This window comes from Sphaeramia orbicularis, chromosome 4 (assembly GCF_902148855.1).
Source record: "Sphaeramia orbicularis chromosome 4, fSphaOr1.1, whole genome shotgun sequence".
NCBI lineage: Eukaryota > Metazoa > Chordata > Actinopteri > Kurtiformes > Apogonidae > Sphaeramia > Sphaeramia orbicularis.
The window spans coordinates 30,882,779-30,901,728 of NC_043960.1; the positions used below are offsets into that span (position 1 = coordinate 30,882,779).

Here is an 18,950-nt window from a genome sequence, read left to right on the forward strand (position 1 = left end):
TTTTTTTAATTTTTTTTTTTTTTTTTTTACTTCCCAGTATATTTCCAAAGTCAGCTGTGGCAAAAATTATTTGAACTCCTGACAGAACTGAAAATATTGACTTTTTTGCCTTCAAAACACCATTTCATTTTAAAAGGCTCATAAAAGATGCCGATGGTTACTATGAGCACAATAAATATAAGATGGAGTGATTCCTACTGTTTTTATCCACTTTTAACTTAAATATTTACTCAATGAAGAGGATAGGCCTTGTAAATTCAACAGAATCTCACAGTGTGTCCTGAGACTCACCATTAACATCAATTTAACCATGATCACACCTGACAACAGTGAAATATAGGCCTAACTTGTTTCTTTGTAAGGAAAATGACCTACAGTAAACCACCTTATGATGGCTCTGTTCTATGGTTAATAGAACATAATGAGGACTTTGTTGATATTTCATTAATTTTATGGGTATTTTAATGGCCAATAAAAAACAAACATATGAACCCTATTAGATATGCTAAGTGTTCTCATAATTTTGGCCACCACTGTAAATAAATAAATAAATAAATAAATAAATAAATAACCTGGGGTAGAAATTAGAATTAACTAATGGTCATGTTCTCTCCTTTGATGGTTATCAAATCTGATTTCTCGTAAGTTATGTTTAACTCATTGTACAATAATCTTCATAATTCTCTGGAATCAAAATATCAAAGTTTTACCTTCCGGTAGTTTAGTCTTAAGAATTTTACACATGTCATGATTTAGTTTCAAACTGAAATACTGTGGGAAAAAAAGTTGAAGAAGAGTTTGGATGTAAGAAACTAGTGTCATCTGTGTACAGATCAGTTCAGTTTATTTCAAATATGCAACAAAACAAACAAAACAATCCTGCCTTTGTGCCTTGAAATAAAACTGATTTCCAGAAAACATGAAAGTTATACATATACACGAAAACAACACGTAATGACCTCATTCACATATTCAAAAAGGAGAGGAAGTGTGAACTTATTTCATTCCACGCCTTTGCCACACAACAGTCTATCAGTTAGCTTCCTATCAGGATAAGGCTGTATGAAAAATCAATTTCCTTGGATCTTTAGTGAGTGAAATCATATTCAATCAAACCCCTCAATAGGGCTTGGATTTAGTGAGAAGACTGGTACTTAAGATGTAGCATCTTATTTTTAAAGCACACACAGTGAAAGAAAACATAAAAAAACACATACAGACAAAATAGCAACTACACAAATACTGTCAGCTCGTTCACTCACTCACTCCCACCTACCACCCCAACGTTGGCACTGAAAAGTGACCCCAAAAAAATAAATAAGTAAGTAAATGAATAAATAAATAGTTATTAAAGACCAAACAATTCATCAATGCATGTCCAGCTGCAGAACTGACTGTTCCATTGGAGGTTTTTTTGTTTTGTTTTTCTTGCCTCAGTCTAATAAGTCCATGGCCCCATTTGAATCACAATAACCTAAAATAATACAACTTTAAACAGTCATTAAAAGCAAATAAATTCTCCAAGCTCAAGTTTATTGTGTTAATTGTTGATATTTAATATTTCCTGTCATACTGTACTGTTTAGTCGATTGTCCTGTGTCATTAAGGCAGACAGATTTAACAGCTCAGGGGTATGAATTTGGAAATCAATTTGCAACTGTATTAACATGTTCAAAAAAAGTGATGTTGAAGTCTACTCATTGATTTTATATTCACCTTAGGCCTACTGTTTGAACTCCACCTCAGTAGTTTAATTGATTTGTTGAACTTTAGTCTCCTTTAACTCATCATTCCAGGCTTGTTCGTGTGACCCTTGAGCTGACACTTTACTCTTTACATGTTCCATTTAACATTTTCTCTTCCTTGGACTTCTGAATGGTTATAAACCTTGACATTCTGTGTTTATTCTTGTAAAGACAAAGGCTACCTTTCACATGTTCTTGCTTAGCTTAATGTATGGACTGTTTCTGAAAAGGGAACAGTGCAGAAAATCTGAACGCCCACTCAACGCAAGCAAACAACATCATGCATCAGTGATGTGTCAAACAGCCAAATAAACAGCAGATCTATTCAGTGAATTTAATCATAACTATATATGTTCTGTGGTTTAAGCTGGAGCTCTGACACTTTGGGTTTTCTATGTTTACCTGAAAAGTGCCTGGTCCATTTTCTGTCTTGGTATATTGTTGGTGATTCACTCCAGTAAAACTGCAACACAAAAGAATTGCAGCTCTGTTTTTGGTTTCCAAATCCTGTCCCTCTGAGGTTTTGTAGTGGTGCACACAACACTCTTACAATATAATTAATCTCAAAGGGAGATCACGCCGTCACGGTCTCTGTTGTAATACATATTTTGCAGTAAGATGTAGTTGTTCAGGAGGTCAGGAGGTAAAATGTTGGAAATTGCTGTTTTCCATTTGTGTGCTCTTTGTTTTAATCTCAATACAACTGTGAATTACTTGTCTTTAGAGCCTTAAGCATAAATATGCAAATTGTACACTTGAGCTGTGTGCTGTTTGTGCTGGCACCTGTGATGTTATTGCACAATCCAGCAATTTAATCAAACAGTCCTGTCATTTCACATGTTGGGAAGGTGGTGTCCTATATCCTTTTTACTACAACTTCAATCTGCATTTTAATGCTTTTTTCCCATCTATGCTTTGAAATATACTTTACTCTTTCATTCCCATGAAAGGAGGCATAACTGTTCCTGATGTGAAATGCTTTCATTGCTTCCATTGTTTGTGATGTACTCAAGTGCAAGTAAACTCACCAGTGTCTAGTGTTCTGTCCTCTTGTCCATGTGTACAAAGGAGCATTTGTCTTATATTTGTTGCTCAAAATGTTTCTTGTCATAGCCTGTACTTTGGTGTGACCTGCAGGAAACACTTGCTTTTTAGTTCCAAACTGAAGTCAAGTGTGAATACAGAGATTGGATGACGTTTGACCTTCGTGTTTTCTGTGTTTTCTCTCTTCTAGTCGTCTCTGCTGGTGCAATGGCTGTGTTGTCAGTTTTCCTCTCCATGCTCCTCCTGTCCTTCCACACTCTGGGTCGAGGATCACCATCCTGTCCTGTGAGCTGTCGCTGCTACAGCCTCACTGTAGAGTGTGGATCCACTGGCCTGAGAGACATCCCAAAACACATCCCTCCATCCACCCAGGTGGGTTCACAACACTTAAAGAACACATTCAGGTGTAGGTTTGGGTTGGGCACAGTAGACATAGCAATATTTACAGCCCTAAGAAATGGGGAGGAGGTACAATAAGATATTTAGACATCAGTCATTCTTAACATTCTGACCGCTGACTGGAGAGGTGGTCAGAATATTGATTAGTTCATAATGATGGGACCTTTTGCTGGGTTGGATTTATTGGAGTGTGAATGTGGTAGTGTGGATGTGAGAGGGAATGAATAACGGATCAGTAATGTAAAGCACTTTGGGTACCTTGAAAAGCGCTATAGAAATCTAATCCATTATTATCATTATTATTAGTATTGGTATTATTAGTATTATTAGTATTATGAGGCAGCCAGTGACCATTTAGTCTTTGAAGCTGATGTGTTGGAAGCAGCAAAATGAGTAACGTATGGAACTGAGTGACTGTGACCAGGTCCGTATTATAACGGTGATGAGTGGATCAGAGCATCTCCACAACTGCAGGTCTTGTTGTTTGTTCCTGGTCTGCAGTGGTTAGTACTGACCATAAATGGAATGAGGAAGGACAGCCCAATCTCAGGTCAGTTGGTCATCAGTGGGAGGTGTTGGACACAAATCCAATCCATGGAGGTCCACCTCTACTTCCAGGACTTCAGGGATCTGCTGTAATGTCTTGGTCCAGATACCACAGCGCACCTTCAGAGGTCTGATGGAGTCCAGGCCTCAGGTCAGAGCTGGTTTTGTGGAAAAAGGGGAACCTATACAATATTAGATAGGTGGTAATAATGTTATGATCCCAGGCTTGATTGGTTGAGATCTGGTTGTTGTTCTTTAGATGCTTTTGGTAGAATAATAGAATAGTCTTTATTGTCATTGTAACATGAAAAATGTACAACGAAATTAAAAAAGTGTCAACCAGTCAGTGCATAATAAAAACAAGAAACAAGAACAACACAGACACAAACATCACAATAGTAAATAAATAATTATAAAAACAAACACACAGCCATTCATTCGATCATTGCACGATCTCCATCACTGTATATATGTGTTGTGTTAAACATTGCTTTTTATGGCATTGAGGGTGGTTATTACTGTTGGATAAAAACTGTTTTTGAGTCTGTTTGTGATCTGATTGTTCCGTATCGTCTGCCTGATGGTAGCAATTGGAATATGTAGGTACTAAACACTTTACACTTGGAATGAACAACAAGATCTGGAGATGATCTGACACATTTTTGCTGTTTCCAACACATCAACTTCATGGGCTAAACATTCATTTTCTGCCTAACATATCCAACCCACTGATATCCCATTGTAATGAAATAATCAGAATGAATACCACTTTGCCTGTCAGTGGTCATAATGATATGGCTGATCGAAACACTAAAGGCAGTAGTGACTCACTGTAATCTCCAGTTTGCCTCAGCCCAACATGAGGCAAAAGATGTGGCGTCACTGTATTAAGCCGGTAAAAATAGTGTATATATCTTTGATGTTTGATTGGATCTGGTGGAGTGATGCTCTATGCTGCTGTGATCAGATAATTAGCCGCTGAAAATAATGATTAGCGATTAGCATCTTGCTTTAAAATATGAACGATGAAGGAGTACAAAAATACAGAGAGTTTGTGGATGAGAGGGCTTTAAATCCTGAATAAATTCTGCCACTGCTGCAGCTGTTAATGATGGTACTGAGGCTGTTTCTCCTATCAGAAAAAACATAGTGTTGCCTTCATATTGACTGGGTTCATCATTTTGACAGTCAACACCACACACCACCACTTCCTGGAAAAAGGCTGCTCCGTTCTGCCCAAAACCACAACTACAATCTAAAGAGGGATGTTACAAAGCTCCTGTCCAAAGCAATTCACCACAAGCAGTGATGTGACCACAGCTGATCAGTTATGACCAAAATGAGTTGTATTCTTGTATTCAGTCATGTATATTATTGCTAAAATCCCACATCATAGGTTTTGAATGGTCATGGAGTTTTGAACATGCACTTTGAACTGCACATACGAGCTCCCAAAGTCCAGGAGTTTATGAATAAATTAAATTAACTCATGTATCATTGACAGGAATAGATGCCACATGCACATTTAAAGAAGTTACATCTCTGAACAAAAGACATAAAAGAGAACAGAAGAGTAAATCCTGTCTATATGTGTGTGGACTCGACAGGGATCCAATTAAATGACAAAAGTTGATCCACAGAAGAAAAATTATTAGATGCAATGCAGAATAATGCAGAGCATTGCTTCTGTTTTATTTTTAATCATCCACTGGTGCATGAATTATGTGTTGTTCTTTTTTTTTTTACATAAAAGTAACACTTACATCCTAAATGGATGTTAAAAAGACATCAAGGGGTGCATAAAAATTCAACAGAATGCAGGCGTGATGGCTATGTTACTGGGAGACATGTATATTCTATTCTTTCTGGGTGTCTTATATAGATTCATCCAATTTAATGACTTTCTCACACAAAGTTTGCAGACAATCAGACACTGTTTTGCATCACAAAAGAGAAAATAAAAGATAGCATTGTGTTGTCATGCAGAGCAAACTGTTGCAGAGAAACCAGTTTAAATTGTTTTCCAAGTGTTTTAATGCATTTGTACAAAGTTGTGCATTCATACAGCTCCTATAGATATGATACTGCACAGTTCTAGGTCACCTTTAGCTTTGTTGTTTTTGCAGGGTTGAAATGAGCATATATTTATTTCTCATTCTCTTTTCTTCAGATACAACAAGAAAATACAGGAAATATGTACACAGCCTTAAAAAACACATACCAAACTGAACTATTTATTTATTTATTTAGACAGGGACAATGCACAATCTACATTAACCTTAAACAGGAGCGATGTAGTGTGCCAGGTTGGAGCACTAGTGCTAATTTCCACCTGTAGTCCCTGGGCAGGCATATCATTAAAAAAACAGACAGTAATAAAAACTAAAGCATACAAAAAACAGTATAAAATGCATTTCTTTAGCTCCATCTATATAAAAAAAAATTCATTCTCAATCCAACCATTCACTCTTATTCGTCCCACTGCAGTCTGTCACACACGCTCAAAATGGTTCTAAAGGTTAAAGTCAGTATCAAAGTCATGACAAACAGAAACATCTGTCATGTGTTGAATGAAACCTGGTATAAAACATCCGAAAATTAATGCAATAAATCTCATATTGTCTGAACCAAAGGGTTAAAAAAATGTTAAGTGCTAAAGGAGGTCACGCTAAATAGAACCACTTTGGTTTATAGAAGCTGCTGAAACTTTTGTTTTTGCTGCTGTACGAACTTCACATATATCCAGATTGGATCTTAATACAGAGACTGAGAAATGCATGTGTGGTCATTAGAACTTAACTAAACCAACAAACCTAATGTTGGCCTAGAACTTTTTCACAGTACTGTATATGACAATTTTTCCTTGTCTTTGAAGTGTGGAGACTGTGGTTATAGGCAGGTTCAGTTGGGTCTGAGCCAGCCAGAGCTGAGCATGTAATCTTCAAATGGCACTCAGCTGAGGCTTAGCTCTGTCTCTTTTGATATCTTTCATTTAGATTTTCATTCTCCCATTAAAAGTAATCTGTTTTCTGATGAGTTGTTCCAAAAGAACAGTCAAAGAAAAGTGCTGACAGGACGGAAACCCTCTTCCTGTCTCTTTTCTTTCAGCCCCTGCAATGCTCTCCCTGTGACCGTCTGGTTTAGGCCCTTTCAGCCACCTTTTAATTGGCCTCTGCCTGTTGTGTATTTTCCCTTAAACTATCTAATTGTCATTAAGCACATACAGATGGGCCTATTACACATTACAGCTTCAGTATTTGCCCAAAGGTGGTATTCTGTACAGTATTTCTGCCATGAAATGTAGTCAAATATTTAACTCATGGACCATATTCACTAGTGCTCTGAGTCATTTAGTACCATGATACCGCTGGGCCACAATAACCTAAAATGGCCTTAAAAGCCCATTGAGCCAAAATAAAACCCTCAAATTCACAGTGATGATTGGAGGTTAGGATTGAATGTCTCATGCCTGCTGAGTCACATCATCATCCACAGCTAAATTCTGAGGGACTTTGTGGGGTTTGTTAATGCTGCCTTGCTGGTATGAACCTTGAGCTGAAGCTTTAAATGCCACAGTATCATTGTTGTTCTTCTCAGTAGTGCACATATTTCTGAATGGTGACAAACCTTGACATTTTTCTCTCTGTTAAGAGAAATGCTTTGTGTTCTTGCTTGGCTGAATGTACAGGCTGTTTCTAAAACAAGGACGCTATGGAATAGCTGAACATCCACTTAATGAAAACAAAGAGCATGCGTCAGTAGCTCATCATTCTTTGTTTGACAGTGAAGAGACAGGAAACGTGTGGACCGAGAGTAGGGGGATGATATGCATCCATGACATCCAGGACTAGACCTAAGGAAACAAATCCAGGACTCAGTGCATCATGGTAGAATGTGCACACATAGATTTCCACTCAGCTCTTTTATGAATGTCAAGTTGACAAATTACAAACCTACAAGACGAAGACTATGCAGCAGTAGGAAACAGGTATTCAACCTTTAATCTGATTAAAGTCAAAGTATTTAATATTTTCCTTAAAGGGTACCTGTAGTGAATTTTAATAGCTTTCTATTTCAGAAGATCATGTATAGTACTAGCGGTTCCATTGGGTAACATTACAGCCTGTTGTCATGTAAGCACAAGTACTAAGTCACTGCTCCGTCAGTCAGACGTGACATGTCACCTCCTTGATGGGCTGTTCCAGCACCGGTAGTGATGCAGAGACGGTGCATTGTTCGATTACCTGGGCTGCGATGGACTGGTCACTGACCCCATGCAGCAGACACCAGTAGAAGTGTCAAAAGTATTCCCATTCATTCTTCAGGTAGAAGTATAGATACTAGGGTTTAAACAGACTTATGTAGAAGTTGAAGTATCAACTCAAGCTTTTTACTCTAGTAAAAGTGTAAAAGTACTGGTTTCAAAACTATAACTATAAAAGTAAATGTAAGGGGAAAAAAATGCCATTAGGACAAAAGCTTAGGCTGTGCCACAGGGGCCTGTAGTGCGCTTCCCACCTCCCCAAAAACATTTTTCTAAAGGCCATAATGACTATAATTTAGATTAACATGTTAATGTTGAAACATGTGGGCTGCACTAGTCTACCTGTTTCAGCTGCATATATGCCCATTGAAAATGAATACATTGTAGTCGAATGCAAATGTATTAAAGAACCATATATGTGTCCTACTGAGTACTAACATGTGTTTCATGGAGCAGAAGGTATAATGACTAGTTGAATATAAGTATTGTAATGGGGAAAAAGTCAGGTGCGATGGATTGTGTATAAACCAATAGGGTGTAGGAATGGTATATGTTTATACTTCTCATCCAACTACAATCAAATTCACTTTATCCAGATGGTGCGATTCACTGTATCTGGATAGTTATTTTTTCAAATTTGAATGACGACAAGCTGGAATGAAAACAAGCCGAAATGAAATAGGAGTAATGAGGCTATTTAAGAAAAAAATATAAGTAGTAGAAAGTACAGATAATTGCGTGAAAATGTAAGGAGTAGAAGTAAAAAGTCGGCTGAAAAAGAATTACCCCAGTAAAGTATATATAAATGAAATTTCTACTTAAGTAAGGTAACAAAGTATTTGTACATCACCAGTCTACACCAGTCTAAGATAACACATTATCGGCCAGTGCTGGGTCACGTCTCTAGGACAATGGTGGAGTGCAAAGCTTATGACTGCACAAACAACAAGTGCAAACTCGTGCTCTCCTCTCAATCTTGCTCACTGACTGCTGCTTGTTTACTGCACTCAATCACCTGGTATGCTCCAATGGCTGCTCCCCATAGGTTCTGCCCCAGTCCATAATTTACGTAATAAAAAAAAGTCCAGTGTGGTGCATTTATGGTGATTTTTTACTAAATTTGCACGTCTCTTGCTTATAAGTAAAACACACAACACTATTAATGTTGTAATGACCAGTACATATACACTTTAAAAACGCTGGAATAATAATCCTTCTAAATCACTACTTCGGAGTTAGTGTATTGTGGTGTATTTACTTGAACAGACCCTGTCCTCTGTCTGTATTTTCTCTTTTGCTCCTGTTTTGCTGTGTTAGGGATGTTTCTAGCTATCACCTTCAGGCAGTGTGTTTGTACCTCCAGCTGATAATAGCATTGCCAGTGCACATAGGCGGAACAATATAAAAATGAAGTGACTCTGGCTCTTCTTTCTACTCTTCTGATTTACTGTACAGTCTCACCGACACAACTCTGGGCACAGCATACGCACATACACACAGACCTTTTAGCCTATTGCCTCTGACAGACCTGTGCAGAAATGAGGTGGCGTATGCTGCGGTTGTGTGTTAACAGTAGAACATTTGTGTGTTTATTTTACTTTTTAGAATATTGCTGTTGGACAAACTCAGGAGATAATGTTAAAGGTTAACTCACTTTATTATCCCTGTAGGGAAATTTGGTATGTGCATTTTATCTATCTCAAACTTAAGGTTGATGACATTTATATGCTTCCTTTCATTAAAAATAAACAATTGCAACTTTAACCCTTTCATGCATGAATTATAAGAACCTTCATCAAGATTTTTTTCCTGAGTGTTTTTATTCCTCTTTAGGCATGAAAAAAACAATATGATTGAATTTTTTCTTGTTATGAACCTATTTTTCATGGGGTTACAAAAATGTCCAGTCAGCTGGACACCATGCATTTACTGACATACTGTGTGAAAACTATGAAATACATTTTTTTTTAATGCTGTTAATCTGTTCTCACATTTTAACATTCTATGACCTCCTGAGACCCAGCAATGCATTTTTTGTCCTCTGTAGGGGACAAGAGTTTTACAGCTTTATAAAAAAAAAAAAAAAAATGCTGTCCACTGCAAAGGACATTCCGTAATTTAAAAAAAATATATCTGAAAAAGCTGTTGTTTCATGCTGTTTCCAATCAAGACAATTATTAAATGTAAAAAAGCCAAAACTTTTCCTTTCCTGGGTCTCTAGTTATTACTCAGATATGCAAAAAAAAATTGTTTAAAAAAACCCCTGTTAATTACAGTCTAATAACCATTAGCAATTGATTTACACTCAAATATGTTACTGCAGCTCAGGTTGATCAAGAACAGTAATGGTATGAATTGCATTGTATGGGATGATGCATATGATGCACTGTGTTGGCTGATATGCAAGTAAAACAATCAAATCCATGAATATACAAGAGAACAACTTTGAATAACTGTCCACTGTAGTGACCACTATGCATGAAAGGGTTAATTTCTTAGCATTTTACCTGCTCTTATTTTTATGTTCTATTCTATTTTTTTTTTCCTTTTTTTCTTCTTTTAGTTTAAAATAACCTTTTCTTTCACACTTTGCTGAAATGTTTTAATGTTTTATGTAAAGCATTTTGAATTGTTTTGTATATGAAATGTGCTCTACAAATAAACCTGCCTAATAGTACATATAGTAATTAGCATTATCATTAATGTTAGTTAGCATTAGCACATAGCGCACACCAGGAGCAGAGGGCTGCTATTGAAGGTGCTCAGGTATGGAGCCAAAACAAGGACTTTAATGTTTGGTACTGAAAAGAAAATTTTAATTTTTGTCTCAGCAGGTATGAGACATTCAATCCTAACCTCCAATCATCACTGTGAAAAACTGGTTTCCTTTTTGACAATACACATTTTTTAATGCTAGTGTTTCTTTTTACAGTTTCAGGGTGTGTTAGCAATGTGAAATTTCATTTTCAATATCAAACATTAAAGTCCTCATTTTGGCTCCATCCTCAGGGACCAACTCCAGATTATCATTTGTACCATATGTGGGAATGTAATGTTGTATTTTTCTACTTTTTTTCTTACTTATCATATATTGCCCTGTCATTTGCTGAGTGGAAAGGAGGTCAGAAAATTTAGCTCTTTTTACCAAAACAAGTGAGAAATGTTGCACACTGAGACAGTAAGGATGAAACGGTAAGAAATGAATTCCTTTTTTTATGAGGTGTGAAAAGACGCAAACATATGGTGGATAATTGGACTTTGCCTGACTGTCTAGGTTTACTACAACAGCCTGTAGTTCGCTGTTGTGTGTAGAGAACTCAGGTTGGACTTAAAACAAAAATCCTTTGACTCCATATGTCTCTGTTGTGCTTGCCTGGAAGCTTGTATATCATTACCTTTGAGATGGAGTCTGTTAATGTTAACACACATCTCCCAGAAGAGCATAGACTTCATCTAAGTAACAGGCCACTCACTGCCTTTTACTTGATATCCCAGGGGAGTGGATAAGGACTTTTTTCCACAGGCAGTGTTTTTTGCGCCCACAACCTGACTTTCAGTGCACTTTTGTCCAGTGCATATAGTTGCTATGGTTACAAAAAAAATCCCTTCTGCATAAATTACTACATTCATTCATTACTGGTGACTGTAAGTAGTAATTTTTACAAAATACTACCATTGTTTGGTCACTGGAAGTAGTTTTAATCCATAAAGACCCAAACATCCGCTGGCAACCAAAATCACTCACTGATATCAAATGTTTAATAACTGTTGATCCACTAATCCTATCAATACATGTAAATAATAGGTATAAAATGCAGTTTGTCATCTTTTCATGGTCATCACATATGAGCCATTTGGACATTCAGAGACTCTGTAGTGAATGTAAAACCACTTTCATCTCCTCCAACACTGATTCAACAGTAAAACCCATGGAGTCTGATAAATGACAGTGGATGGAGATGCTTGTTTTACATTCAGTTAACAATATGTTTTGCAGAAAAAATAATATTTTCGTTTAGTATTCTCTGGTTTGGATATCGGCAGAAATTTGCGTAGAGGTCTTATTTATGTCTTTGTGCATAAGAAATCAATATAAATGAATCCCCAAAGGAACTTTGTGTTGGTAAGTGCAAGTTATGCAAATTTACAGGATTTCAGTTCTGTTGCAACATGTTGATGGTCATATGAACTATGTTTTCAGGTCAAAAATGTCCAATTTCATCATAATTAATGCTATATTTTCATGTCACAAATGGCCAAGTTATATTTTAACTGAATTTACCTGAAAAACAAATATTCTATTCTTTTGGATTCCCCAGTTTTTCTTACAAGATTATATACTACATATCACGTTTTATTTTTACAGGTTGCAATATGGAGTATGGTGCTGATCCATCCTGCTTATGTTACACCAATACATACATTAAAAATGTCACTTTTTAAATCAACAGTTTTCTAATAATAACATTTTATAAAGAAATAACAATTCTATATTGTTATTTACTCTTTAGTATGATAATAAACTGTACAATAAATAATTATGATCCTAGTTTTTGCACAGGGATCATTTGTGGAAACGGTGACATGGCTGCCAAGCATCAGTATGATGGGATCCATAACAACCATGTCACATCCATCCACTGCCACATTTTGTGTTTTTGTGTCAGCTGTTATTGTTTTAGATCCATGATACTAACATTTATGAATAAGAGGATAATTAGCAATAGTAAGTATATAAGTTTATTACTAATAAAGTACTGGCACTCACCAGATCATCATGGGTAATGTCACGTCCGTCCACCAGCAAAAGTTTTCACATACACGTGCTATTCAAAATCCAATATTTCTGAAAACATAGCTTCCACTGTCAAATAATATCAGTAGTCTGTGCACAAATGTATTAGCATTATTTCAACACAGTTCTATGCATTTCTTACAACTTTTTTTTTTTTTGACAAAAATGGCCACTCATTGCCCCCTAATGGCCTAATGGCCCCCTAAGTAAATTTTAGCTAATATAAAAACCCTCAACTTTAATCTGAGCTTTTAATGAACATCTAAATAATCAATACATTAAATATAGGGAAATATCTGATTTGCCCTTAAAATACAGAACATAATATTAGAGTAAATGGTGACTAATCACTTTAGAAAGATTAAATATACAGACAAATTCATTTGGGAACTGCCACAAAAGAAAAAATATACTTTATCTTTATACATACATACGTACATATACATACACACATATATATTTACATACATATATACATGCATATACACTGTTGAAATAAAATATTTTTACTTCTTATCATGAAATTATTGTGACAATGTGATTTACTCTTAATAGTTATTCAAAAAGAATGAACCAACTTCATTACGCAATATTTTAATTAGGAAAAGCAATAGAACACTCCGGCCAGGTCACAAGTATTCTACTCACAATCAACTTTTATTTCCTGTTTTACAAGTGTTCAATGTGGCCACCACCTGCAGCATGGGCAACATCAATGTGATAATCCTCCCAGACGTGTATCAGCATATCACAATCCACTGAGTTGATATCCACATGTTGACACGACTTACAACGCCCCTGTGGCAGCCATTAAAAACTTAGAAAACTCCTCTTTCAAATGGTCACTGACTCATTCCATGATGATGCTTGAGAACTGAAGCAATGTGTCATGAAATTGGTTCATTCTTTTTGAATAACCCTGTAGATAAAGTGTAACTGGGACTCCGTATGTACCAGGTCAAAGGTGATTACTGATGTGTGTAAATAGGAATAAATGAGGAAATGTGTCTGAAAATGAAATTATTCCAACTTTATGGGCATCAGTGTATATACATAAATATATATACATATGCACCCACATATTTACAGTGGAAAAATACAAGTGTTTTTGTGCAGACAATAGTGAACACTTTAAATGCTGATCTACAGGATTAGTGTGGAAATTAGTAGACCCTAACTGAGAACTGATGAGATAACCACTGTGATTTTTGTATATTCAAAAGAGATTATTCGAAGTTACAGGTAATATTTATCAACCTTCATCTTATACCCCCAATTTTGTCTTTTTCAGACCATCTTCCTCCAGGACAATGTAATTGGTCAGATCCGTCGCCAGGACCTCACTTTGCTGAAGCATCTACACTACCTTTACTTGCAGGTAAGAAGACAAAAATCTCCACACATGTACCAGCTTGCAGATAATAGAAGACTAAAAGGGTGCAGGATTCTTTTTTATTCATTCCTCCAAGAACACTTTGTACTTACTGTTTGTTTATGTCATTATTAAACCATATGTCTTGATTTGACAACAGTTCAAAATGCTGCACTCAAGTGTCTGACTCTCACACGTGGATCTATAGTATGCTTAGGCAAGTCTGCAAAGCTGGTGCACCGACAAATCCATTATAATTCAAGGCTGAACCTTGGCTTTATGAAACTTTAATGGTTTGTTCTCGGGTAAGTCAGAGTTTCTCGAGAAATAACTTCCTTCATACTTTATATCCACTGTGAAATGCTGGGAAATTGATGAGAAATCCAACATCGAAGCTCACAACAAAAGAGTGTCTGGCAGTTTTACCGTACTGTGTGGGTTACCAGCATCCTGCACTATGAAGTTTGCTTTTGTTTGTTGGTTTTTTTCCATTTTGGCCAAGCTGTTTTAAAGCTATCGTCATTATCCAGTGGGAGAATGAACAAAGAATAGATTCAAAAAACCGTCTGATCAAAAACAATATTGTTTTTTTGAAAGCATCACCAGTCCAAAACCTGTTTTCTATCATTTCACTTAACTTTATTTATGTTTATAGCAATTTTCATACTAAAGTGCGGGCCTATGTGCTTCACAAAATAATACTAAAACAGCACAGATGAAAAATAAAGCACCACTGTACAAAACTTTGAAAAAAACATCATAGCAGAGTAAAAAAAAATAACATAAAATAAAATGAGTAAATGCAAATGATATTAAAGTATCAAAAGTGATTAAAACTAAACTAAAGAATAAATGATGGGATTTAACCAGAAGAGACATGATGTAATTGATTAATTGAAGGAAAGGTTTTGGCTCAGACTCAGAGGATGGCGTGGTTATGGGGTAAGGAAACTGTCAAAAACATTTGTGTGTATAAGATAGAAATGGATGTATATTATTCTATAAAAAAATAAATATCTGTAAACTCTTGAATGAGTTCAGTCGTACATAAAATGTATTGTGTGTATTTTATCAGTCAGAATAGGAATGAAAAAGTTTTGAGATCAAGAATTACAAACACGAAATGCAACTTTACAATTATGCTTTCTCCATCACGAATATGAATTCACCAACTTTAGTCTACTGTCAAAAATATGTCACCACTTCACAGGCATTATTTATTGAGCAGAAGATACATCGATTCCACAGACTGCACATGAGTTGACCCGAGGCACTGGCATGGATTCTACGGCAGCTGCCCTGAGTGAATCCATGCCTGTCCCTCAATTATCGCCCGCTGTCTCTCAACTCATGTAGAGTCTGTAGAATTGATGTATCTTCTGCTCGATAAATAATGCCCATGAAGTGGTGATGTATTTTTGACAATAGAGTAATGTTGGTGAATTTGTATTTGTGATGGAGAAAGAAAGCATAATCGTAAAGTTGCATTTCGTGTTTGTAATTCTTGATGTCAAAACTTTTACGTTCCTATTCTGACAGATAAAATACACACAGTGCATTTTATGTACAACTGAACTCATTCAAGAGTTTACAGATATTTATTTTTTGCACAACTATAAAATAATATGCAGGCATTTCTGTCTTATGCACACAAATCTTTTTGACAGTGTCCTTACCCCATCTGGACCTGTTCCAATGAAGGGTCAAGAGTCAGCCTGGCAGTAGGTGGAGTCAGGGAGGTGAGGGTCAATATGATAAAGAAGTACAATGAGGGAGCGCTCCACTTATGCTGCAAAGGATGTGTAATAGAAGGTCTGAATGAATGCAGTGTTTGGGTAATAGGATGAAGGCAGGAAGACTGAGGAGAGGCTGAACCAGAGAAAGATGAGAGTAAACCAGGTTCATTCTCAGTAAATTTTCAGTTCCATAAGGTATGTCTTATAGCAGGGGTGTCAAAAATATGGCACACAGGCCAAAACAGGCTAACCAAATGTTTCACTCCGGCCTGTGGGTTGAATTTGTAAAATGCAGAAAGTACCACATTGTCCAGGGTGTCAAAGTCATTTTAGTTCAGTCCAATGTGAGCTCAAGCAGATCAGACCAGTAAAATAATAGTACGATAACCTATAAATAATGACTCCAAATTACAAACTCCAAAATTTTAACAATGTGTCCTTTTACTAAATGTTTCGTGCCTTTGTAGATCTATAAGGCAGATTTGTCAATGTTAAGTTGTATTTATTTTTCTGAAGAAATTTCAGGTTGTTCATGTTTGTTCATATTATTCACATTTCTTTAAAGGATAGTTTGTAGATGTAAACATTTTCATGGTGTAATTTTACTTTTTTCGCTCTAAAACAGAGAGAAAAGTTTGGAGTTGACATTTTATATAGGTTATTATGTTATTATTTTACCACTTGAGATAATATTGGCTGTATGTGGCCCTGGAACTAAAATGACTTTGACTGGTTCTGTGTATATTTCTTAAGATTCTTGTGGCTGTGGAGTACCTGAGGCCCTGTCTGGAACATTTCTAAAAATATATATATTTGAGAGAAAACTTATGCTAGTGACTTAAAAATCACTAAAAATCAGTTCTATGACTGGGTTGTATTATGTTGTACTAAAACTTTAAACTCTAAGTGAAAATGTGATCCAGTATTAGATTTAAACTTATACTTGAGGATCTTTAACTTTTACAGTGAGATGGACTGAGCAAGGTTACACAGTTCTCTGAAGAAAGCTAAGAGACAAATTCCACACAGCTCATTTTATGATCACGCTGAATTTCTGTCAAGAAATAATATCAGTTCACCAAGGACAAGCCTTTCTTTTATCTTCAGTTTATTGTACTGAAACTCCTTTCATGTAATGTGTCTTTTTCACCAGGCCATTTTGCGAATACTGGTTAACCCATCAAGGTTTTGAATGAATGTCTTGGTGACTCAAATGATTTAACGCATAAAGACTCAATGCTGCTTTTGTGGCAGCTCCTAAATGATTTTTTTCTCTGTATTTAACCTTTCTTAAGTGATTTATCACCGTTTATTCTAACATTATACTATATAAACTATTTTTCAGTGTAAATCATGTATTTGTCTATATTTAATTCACTGACCATGCAGATGTTCATAAAAGCTCAGATTATTGTTGAGGGGTATTGCATTAGAAACAGAGAAAACTGAAGAAAAAGTTATTTTTTCAGTAAAATATATCATTAACTGAACATAAAACAAGGGACTCCATCCACTGTCATTGATCCGACTCCATGGGTTTTACTGGTGAATCAATGTTGTAGAAGATGACTGTGTTTCCACAGTAACTACGGAGCCTCTGAAATGTCCAAATGGGTCATATCTGATGACCATGAAAAGATGACAAAAATAAAGGAAGGTCTGCATAAGGTCCACATCACCCCTCTTCATGAAAAGATGACAAACTGCATTCTACACTAATTATTTACATGTATTGATAGGATGAATGGATTAACAGGTATTAAACCTTTTACATCAGTAGATGATTGTGGTCACTTGTTGATGTTTGGGTCTTTATGGGTTAATGTATGCACATTGTAAAGTAGAGATGATTAAATGAGGTTCATTACATTGCATTTTTACAAGGTTCAGATGAAAAAACAGCAGATATTTTCCCTTTGTTATTTTGTGATGAAAAATAAAATCAAAACAAGAAAGCAACAAGCCTGTTTGAGGAAAAAAAAAATGGCAGAAACAGGAGAAAAAGCAGCAAAGCAATAAAAACATGTTATTGTAATGAAAGTGCAGCCTCACCAGGGAAAACCACAGCCCCTGAGTAATAACCAATGATTTTTCTTTAACTGTCTGGTTTTCTTCCTCCTGCAGAATAACACCATCTCAGCAGTGGAACCTGGATCTTTCCAGAACCAGGGTCAACTGTTGGAGCTGGCTCTGAACGGGAACCGGATCCACTTGGTCACAGCTGACATGTTTCAGGGACTCGAGCATCTGCGCATCCTTTACCTGGCAGGAAATGACATCACACGCCTGATGGACTACACCTTCCGTGGCTTACAGGTATGGACATGCATGAGTGGAGTTGTTTACCTCCGAACGCTGCACATTTTACCACTAAATGTAATACAGAGCTAAGTATGGTGCATTTTCAGTTCTCTGTTTAGCTCAGCAGGATGATATGTTCTATTTCTGTGTCCCTCCAGCGTTTACAGGAGTTGCATTTGCAGCACAACAGTATAGAGATGTTGGCAGACCAGGCTCTGGTTGGTCTGACCTCTCTGGCTCTGCTGGATCTGAGCAGAAACAATCTTCACACTATTGGTCCAGCCTCATTGCGACCGCTAGTCAGTCTGCAAGTGCTACGTATCACAGGTAAGTCTGCAGCACTGGAATCATCTAGTATAATTCTAGTGAATACATGAGCTGTAGCTCACACAACGTCCTGTTTATTATAGATTCTGTTCATGTGAATTATTATTCCAATTACAGCTTTGATAGCGACTCCATGATGAGCTCATTTTCTGAATACATTTTTGCACAGCAACACAACATATCAAATGTATAATGTACTTTATCTAGACACTGTATTAAAGAATCTGAGGACATGACAGGTTTAGACGATTCAGGAAAACCATGCAGATATTTTGGACACGTGATGCCTTGTGTGCTTGTTCTGTCTTACTTCACTTGATGCATTCAGTCTCTTTAGTAAGATATATAAAATACACTAAAACAAATCTCAAATCAGTCCTGAAGAAAACAGTTTTAAATGACAGGAAAGACTATTATTAAA

The 18,950-nt window shown here is 36.3% G+C and overlaps 1 protein-coding gene across 2 annotated transcripts in view; it reads left to right on the forward strand.

Annotated features, from left to right (window-relative positions):
- Window positions 1-18,950, forward strand: part of LOC115417968 (leucine-rich repeat-containing protein 24-like) — a 42,170-nt gene that overhangs the window by 6,459 nt on the left and 16,761 nt on the right. For both annotated transcript variants that reach the window (XR_003935227.1, XM_030132216.1), the window contains exons 2-5: window positions 2,980-3,161; window positions 14,085-14,171; window positions 18,026-18,217; window positions 18,361-18,529. Coding sequence is in view for 1 of the 2 variants with exons in the window: in XM_030132216.1 (XP_029988076.1) it covers window positions 2,997-3,161; window positions 14,085-14,171; window positions 18,026-18,217; window positions 18,361-18,529 (613 nt within the window). In the remaining variant the exon portion in view is untranslated. The remainder of the gene's footprint in view (window positions 1-2,979; window positions 3,162-14,084; window positions 14,172-18,025; window positions 18,218-18,360; window positions 18,530-18,950) is intronic.